Source organism: Podarcis erhardii (genome assembly GCF_964252035.2).
Source record: "Podarcis erhardii genome assembly, chromosome: 2".
NCBI classification, from domain to species: domain Eukaryota; kingdom Metazoa; phylum Chordata; class Lepidosauria; order Squamata; family Lacertidae; genus Podarcis; species Podarcis erhardii.
The window spans coordinates 79,784,970-79,793,492 of NC_138498.1; the positions used below are offsets into that span (position 1 = coordinate 79,784,970).

Sequence of the window (8,523 nt, forward strand, 5' to 3'; positions counted from 1 at the left end):
TTTCTTTGATAGCCTTTCCTGTTCCCACTAAATCATGCTTGCTGTGGCCTTAACTAGAAGGGAGATAAGTGACGCTTTGCTGAGAGTCCCTACTAAGAAAATAACTAGGTAGAGGCCAATTCTTTACCCACCACATTTCAGAAGACGTTTACAACTGAGTTTGCAAACCACATATATACGCTGCATCTGATATTTGTTTTTGGCAATTTCGGGCTTACCTATAATATTGTAGCTCTGATTCTAGCTGCTGAATATATATCTGCAGCTGCGGCATTTTATGGGCTTTAGCTTCGAGTTCCTTTACTTTTCCTAGGCTGTTAAGGACAGCATACCGTGCTTCTTCAACCTTTTTCCTCATTTCCGCTTGCTCTCTCTTTAGACTGCGGTTACAGTCTTCTAGGGCGACCAGAGCTTCGTGAGAATTCCTCAGTTCTTTTTCCAGTTCTTGGTTGAACCTAATTGCTTCTTCAATTTGTCCATCCCTAGAACTTCGGATTAATTCAACCTCTTTTAGAACACTTTGAAGGCACTTGGAAGTCTGGGACTGACCGTTAGCTAATTGTCTCCGGTTGCTTATAAAACAGGTCCCATTATTCTTATGGTTAGCATGGCTCTTCCACAATCCTACCTACAATCAACAGGGCAGAGGTAGAAATATAAATTAGAAGGAAAGAAGCTACACTTTAATCAAGCAGATTTGTTTCAAATTCACTTTTGTCCATGATGTTTTAGAAAGTCCAGCTCATATAGGTCTCAAACAAGGCTAAAGTACCACAAAGACTGAACCATAGACCTACAGATGTCAGAAATTTCCAATGAAACCAAGAAAAGGAAATGAAATTGCTATAGTTTGCATCCTAGCCTATGGTCACAAATGGAAATCAGTCAGCAAAAATGACCTATATTTGCTAACATCACTGTTGTTTTAAGTCCTCAAATAACACATAATTAATGGATTCTTTTAACACTGATTTCTAATGTAAATGAAAAGTAAAAACAATGCATGTTATATAGCTTACATCAAACAGTATAATTAAAATAGTGGGCAGTCAGACAAATAACCTAGTATTTGATGGAAACCAAACTGCAGTGGAACAGAAACAGTACTGCTTTGTGATGGTTACAGGCTGGAAAGCAAACTGCTGCTATTTTACGTTCCTTCCTATAGCCACCCATGCACAAACCTGTGACTACCATACATTACATTTTCTTACATTAATATGAATACAGTCAGCCCACAACTTACACAGGGTCACATTTCGGGGATCGCACCTAAAGCCAAAATCACACATGGTCAAAAAATGTTGGGTTCAGTGGTGGGTGGGATTGCCAAAATCTTTTTTTTTTCCCCAGACGCCTGCCCCCAATTATTATTATTTTTAAACAAATTACAAAAAAGAGCCAACTGTGCATAGCTGAATGTCTTGTACTTAAGTGTGTAAGTTTGGGGCTTGCTGTACTCAAATTTTCTCTCCCCAGCTCCATTCCAATACATGGGGCGGCTTCCTTGTAATACAAGAACTGATCAAGGCATACACCCGTGAACAGGAGGGTCTTAGGAGAATGGTACTAAAACCAATTTTTGAGGCTGGTCATTATGAAGCATGCTAAGCAATGAACACATTAGAAGCCATACAAGAACAAACGTGCAGAACACACAATTGAGAGTGTATTCTGTGTATCTTTAACTCTCACAAAGTCACAAACACAATTATGTAATAGCTTGCCAGAAATTCAGAAGTGCATCAGAAGTATCAGAGGCTGATACTAAGATCTGTTGCATCAAATGTAGAAGTGCAGACTGTATCATCACTATGAGCACAAACTTAAGTTCTTTTGAAGCTGTATTTATGTTTACCTTCAAGGTAAATATACCCACACATCAGTACAGGATAAAGCTGCTTTTATGACTATTTATTTTTATTGGGTTGTATCCAGTGGTGTCCATGCTTGAGAATAGGCTTTGGCCTGTGCAGTGGAACTCCTCACAATCTGCTCCAGGGAGTTGGAGGACCCTCTGGGACAGAGATGGGGGTGCATAAGGGGAGGGAAGAAGGAAGTCATGTTGCACAGGCAGGAGTTTTAAATGTTATTTAAAACAGTTATATTCCATTTTCAAAAGAGTTGCTCCAACCTATCATCACTTATAAATAAAACAACAACAAAAATGGCACAGTGGGTCTTTTTTAAAGCAAATTACAAAGTGTGCTCACACACGCACACAACAAAAAATGTTTTTGAAACGGGACAATTTTGATATGAAAAAGAGGAAACATGGACGCCAAAGGGCCCTCCCTGGGTAGGAAGCGCCACAAAGTGGGGGCTCCCACTAATAAGGCCTTGTGTTATCACAGAGTGGGATTACACCTTCTCAGAGATGTGTGCAGGTGAGGGACCTGACGCATAGCAGAGTCAGATTTCGTAGTAACTTTGGTGAGTATTTATGACCACCCATCTCCTCAGCTAGGGAAGGAGAAGATGAGGAAAACTTGTGGGGAGTGGCAGCAGCGACAAGTGCTACAGATTGAAAGTTATTCCTCATGTTTAGTCAAAATCCATTTTCTTTTAGTTGGTGGCCTTTTCCTCCAGGTCCCACCCTCTGGGCAACAAAAAACAAATTTGCTCCACCACCTGTGCCAGAACTCTGAACTCCCTTCACATCAAGGGGCTCCTTCCCATCTAGACAACCTTCTGGCAGCCACATGAGAGTGCTGGGCAGGACCAGAAGACCCAAGTGCATGAAGCAAGAAATGAAAAGTTTACTTCTGTTTGTTGGGCTAGTTTCTACACCCACCCCCATATCCATGTCTCTTTCCTTCCTCCAAGCAACCAAGAGAGCCATTATTCAGGATCAAGGACACATTTCATTCAGGTAAAAACACTCAAGAAAAAGGGGAACTAGTAAAAGGTGATCTATAAGATCTGAAGAAAAGTCAGAGTAGAAGGTGGAATTTGACACTGCTTTAGGGCGTGGCCTTGAGTGGGCGTGCCTATGGAGGAGGCGTGGCCTGGGGAGATTTCCCACGCCCAGAGAGCCCCGCGCTGTCGATGTAACAGTCCTTAAACTACCTGAAAACTATTTGATGAAACTTTACAGGGTGCTGCGAGAAAGGCCCTTTTTTTGCACGTGCCCACAGGCACTCCCGTCTTTCCTGTGACCTCTTTTCTGCCTGAATTCCAACGAAGTGAGCCCACGCTTGGACAGCCTCCCCCCTCCGGCCCCCTCACCTGCAGCGCCAAGCACCGGGCGTCGCTGCTTTGCAGAGCCGCCCTCATGTCCTCCACCAGCTCGCGCAGGCTGGCGTTCTCGTCCTCCAGCTTGACGATGCGGTCCTCCGCCTGCTCCAAGGCCACGATCTCCTCGTAGCACTCCCGGGAGCACGAGCCCGACGGCACCAGCCGGCGATCCGAGCCGGGCCCGGGGGGAGAAGCTGGCGGAGAGGACGACGAGGACGACGGCGAGGAGGTGCACGAGGTGGAAGCAGACCCCCTGGCGTTGCTGCTGCTGCTGCTGCTGCTGCTCCGACGGCCGCCCTCTCTCTTGTTCGACGGCCCGCGCCCGACTCCCGCCTCCTTCTCCCGGCGGCGGCGCAGCGGGCTGCGGAGCCGGATCTGGGTCTCGATGTGCTCGCTCTCCTTGCCGGCCGGCAGCCGCGCCACCCCCGCGACGCCCCGGCCCGTCGCAGGGCAGCCGGCCTTGGCGCTGAAGTAGCCGCACAGCTTGGCGTGGAACTGGCGGAAAGTCAGCTCCGGGGCAACGTCCTCGTAGAGGCCGGCGCATTCCTCCGGGTCGGCGGCCGCCTCGTCGCCGCCGCCGTCCGCCTGCAGCCCCAGCACCCCGCACAGGGTGCGGAAGTCCTCGCCGGGGATCCTGCCTTCGGCCTCGCAGTCCAGGTGGTGGAAAATCTCTTGCAAGTACTGGTCCAAGCCCGTGGCCAGCACCACGATTTCGTTCTCCACGCCCCGGTCCAGCCCGTAGTGGTATGCCAGGGCGCTGACCAGCCACTGGGTCCGGCGCGCCGGGCGGCCGTAGGGATCCCAGCCATCAGACGGCTCCATCCTGGCGCGCCGCCGCTGCCGCCTCCTCGCAACTCTGCTCGCCGCTCCCTCCGACCATGCTTCCCGCTTGCAATCGAGTTCCCCGGCTCGGGACGGGCAGAGCTCCCCGGGCCACGCCTCCTGCCTCGCTCCGCCCCAGCCCTGCTGAACGAGAAGGCGCCTCCCTCCTGGTTCGCTAGATGTTTATAATAGCAACCAGCACCACGTCTGCCGGCCTGCTAAAGGGCTCTAGGCATGATAAAAACCGCTAGGCATCAAAGCAAAGCAAAAGGGGGTGGGTGGGGGGGGGGAAGCAACTAACGTCACATGAGCAACAGCAGCCTCGAGAAACTTTGGGGATCAGATATCAGAAGGCACGTTGGGGCAGCAAAATTTGGATTTAAGAGGTGCGGATCTCCCCACCACTTTTTTCTCCTACAGTCAAGTACCTGCCCCGCCCCCCCCCAGCACAGAATGCGGGTATTTAGCAGTACTGTATACAACTTGCTTACGAAAGCCGAGCCCTTCATACTTCTGGCTGAACGTTTGTTTGTTTTTTCAAATAATAAAAAAGTTGTGATTATTAAAAAGCAGTATCTACCACATAACTCTAAACTTGCAAGCATAGAAGCTTGCAGTGCACCTGATTCAGATCAATAAACTCTGCAAACTTTTTGCACATGAGACTGACAGCAGTTTTCGGATCTTCCCACATCTGTACTTGCGCGTGAAATACCTCCCCCTTAATTCTTTTTTTTGGGGGGGGGGGTGAAGTTAGAAATTAACACCAAGGCCAGCCAAATGCAATTGGAAAAATAAATAGCGATCAGGCAATTTAAAAATGCCCTTGAAACTGGTAAATCTCAGTCTCCTAATTAGCTGAGCCTTTAAAATAGTCTATTCATTCTGAAAACATTCCCACTATTGTCAGCCTGAAGCAATTTGTTTCAGTAGAATTAATCTTCAGAAACAGGACTTTAAAATGGGAGTGTTTACAGAACTTTTGTTATAGTAGTACCACTCAAGAGCAACAGTAATAAATTCAACTATGTTTTTGCTGAAGGATGAAAGTAAATGACTCAGCTTATTCATTCCTGAGTTTTGTCAGCAAATAGCTCATTATTTAATTATTATTTTATTGCATTTGCGCTGGTCTCAGTGTTCATTTCTAACTTCATAAAGTTTCAATAATTAAGCTGTCACTAGGATCAGAAATGTTACGGGCCCATTTTTCAAGGCACGTAAGGCAACAGTCATATAATCAGCTACATGGCAGTCAACCCCAGTGGACCTAAGGGGACTTGCTTTGGAGCAGACATGCATAGGATTGCACTGTATGTTTAACATTTCACAAAGCTGAACTGACTCCCGGAAGACAATGAAACTACTTGGGCATTTATTTATTTGTTACCTGCTCTTCACCATAAGGTCCCAGACAGGGTTCAACAACAGACTATATAATTATAAAAACTGGTAACACCGTTGCCATAATAAAACATGTAGAACAGTGCCAGATGGAACAGAACCGTATAAAAGGGGTGGGTCCAACTAAACAAATTACTTCAACTGTCACAGGCCGGGGTAAATAAATGCATCTTCAGCTTTGCAAGGAAGATGCTAAACACACCTCTTTGGGAAGTGAGTTCAGCAGTTTAGGGGCAGCCACAGGGAAAGTGCCCTCCAGGCACTTCCCTGCACTTCTGAGGGTGGTGGAACTACCAAGAGAGCCCCCACCCCTGGAAATATCAGTACCCAAAGGTTGGAAGGGATGGAGACAGGCTTCCAGATGTTTACACGTAGCCAAACACTTTAAAACACCTTGCTGTCACACTGTTGTTTCTTGCTGCAGTTCTTCTGCATTATGCTGCGGATTTCAAGGGCTTCTGCTTAAAAATAATTATGCATCTTATGATTTGCTGGTTATAACTCCTAAAAGATGTTTATTTGCTCCACCACAACATATAATTAAAAGTACCTTGCTTCAAATCAACATGTTTTTGAAAAAGCTGTGAAGGCAGAAATATTTCACTGATGAAGTAACTTGCCCCTTAACCCTACAAAATGTTTGGCAAAGCATAAAGTGGTTGAAAGCATGCGTGTTGTGCTTGTACAGATTTTAAAACTGTCCCCTTTCTTTCACATGAGTAGTTGCAATAAATTGAGCTTCCCGTCCCAATTAGGACAGGCAGCTTATGGTATAATAAATGTTTGCTGATTAAAATGACTGTCCTTTCACAGCGAGTTGAGGATAGTTACTTAATTTCATCTGTCTGGGAATATCCACAGCAAACTGTTTCTGAGGAACAAAGGAGCCCATTGACCTGTCTGCTTCAATAAAATTCAGATTTCTGGCTATTCATATGATGAAATGTCCACATTCATAACATAAGCACTTTTTAGGCTCTCCCACTCCATTAGTTCCACAGCAGCTCAAAATGGCAGGAGTAATGCCTTGTGTTCCCATACACACTTGAGTCCTGTAGGTTGACAGGACCATAAACTGAAAGGAAATGTTAGTAACGTCTTCCTAACAGATTTCTATCTGCATGTTACATTCACTGGGTGGAAATGTTACTACTAAACCCCTGATGACAAGGGAACAACCAAACACGTAGTGGATTTATGGCAGCAGTGTGTTACTATATCACTAGTTTTATGCGGTGCGGGGACACAATGCCAGAACCATGTGCATGAAGATCTAGTGAAGGATGGAATTATGATGTAGTGGTAAAGGGGACCAGGTTAGCAAGTATCCCATACCCATTCAGGGTGTGCTTGATAGGGTGACATCGCTCTGAACTGGAAATTTCTTTACTCTACTGCATTTATACTTCACCTGTTTCTCCAGGGAGCTTAAGGTGATACACCTGGTTCTTCTCCCTCATTTAATCCCCACAGCAACCCTGGGAGCTAGGTTAGGCATAGAGGCATGGCCATCTTTTGCTTGTAGACAACAATAATTAATTGCTGCTGGTGGTGGTACATTATAAACTTTCTTTTAGGATCAAAGCCAAGGTACTGGTTCAAGGCTATCTGGCTTTTTTGTCTGTGGTGCAAAAGCCAGTGATTGAGCACTTGAACTATTTTAAGCCTATGTTCTTCTAGTGAACTACAGCCTGAAGCAAAGGTCTTCTCAGTTCTGGGTTATATGGCCTATCTATCCTTCCAGCCAGGGTTGGCCCAATACGTTTTGGTGTCCAAGGAAAGGCAGTAAATGATGCCTCCTACTTCATCCCACCCCAATACAGGTCAAACTGCTTTGACACCTAAGGTAGAAAACATCAAAAGTGTCTCTCTTCCCATCCTTGGCAGTGAAAATACCATAACAAAATACTGTAATAACAGTCTGTTGCCTTTTCAGGACACCAATAATCACTTACCTGAAGTGATTGCTTTACTCTGTCTAATGGTTGGGCCAGCTGTGTGTCTATCCATCTGGAAAATGGGCCCATTGTCTGTTTGCCTATTGCATAGCTCAGTAAATGGGAAGCTTGGGTCCCCTTTTTGCACCCATTACCTGTATTATCTATTGTGGTCAGACTCTGCAAAATATAATATTGCCTCACATCAACAGGAAGCAAGTCCCTCTGAGATGTACCGTATTTTCCGCTCTGTAGGACGCACCAGATGATAGGACGCACCTAGTTGGGGGGGGGGGAGGAAATAAGGGGGAGAAATTCTGAATCCCAGAAGCCAGAATAGCAAGAGGGATCTGGCTTCTGGGATAGCCTCTTGCTGTTCTGGCTTCTGGGATAGCTGCTGGGATAGCTGGTCTAGCTTTGCGCGAAGCCTCCACAGGGCACGGGGAGCCTTCATCTCCGTGCCCTGCAGAGGCTTCTGGGACAGCCCGTGAAGCCTCCGGAGGGCAGCAGGATGAAGGCACCCCGCTGCCCTGCGGAGGCTTTGCGCCGCTAACCCCAAGGCTAGAACAGCGCTCCGTCTCGCTGTTCTGGCTTCTGGGGTAGCCCATGCAGCCTCTGCAGGGCAGTGGGGTGCCTTTATCCCGCTGCCCTGCAGAGGCTTTGCACAGCTAAGCCAGAAGCTAGAACAGCGAGATGGAACGCTGCACAGTGCTCCCTCTCCCTGTTCTGGCTTCTGGCTTAGCTGCGCAGCCTGCATTCGCTCCATAAGACGCACACACATTTTCCCTTACTTTTTAGAAGGGGAAAAGTGCATCTTATAGAGCAAAAAATACGGTAAATGCTCTGAAGTCTCCTCACAGTAGACTCAACTGATATAGCTGAAAGACAGTGTCATCTCCACTGTTCCCAATTTCTGAAGGAAACACAGCCCAAGACCCCTGGAATCCCAAAATGCTCAACAGAGATTGGGAGGCCGATTACACTAAGTTATTCTGCAGCAGCCACCATCTTCATGTATGTATGTATGTATGTATGTATGTATGTATTATATTTTTAAGTGCTTTTTGTTCTATAGGATCCCATTCAAATAGCTCTCAACACTATTAAAGCCACAATATCCAGT

The 8,523-nt window shown here is 46.5% G+C and overlaps 1 protein-coding gene across 8 annotated transcripts in view; it reads right to left on the reverse strand.

Annotated features, from left to right (window-relative positions):
• EFCC1 (EF-hand and coiled-coil domain containing 1) overlaps nt 1-4,303 on the reverse strand; it is a 63,249-nt gene extending 58,946 nt beyond the window's left edge. For 2 of the 8 annotated variants that reach the window (XM_081850588.1, XM_081850589.1), the window contains exons 1-2: nt 3,229-4,302; nt 219-628 (exon numbers count right to left, since the gene is read on the reverse strand). In XM_081850588.1, the coding sequence (XP_081706714.1) occupies nt 219-628; nt 3,229-4,059 (1,241 nt within the window). In that variant the 5' untranslated portion in view covers nt 4,060-4,302. Of the gene's footprint in view, nt 1-218; nt 629-3,228 lie in introns of all 8 variants that reach the window. The other 6 variants (XM_081850584.1, XM_081850585.1, XM_081850591.1 and 3 more) reach the window with 6 other exon arrangements.
• Between the last annotated feature and the right edge of the window lie 4,220 nt (nt 4,304-8,523).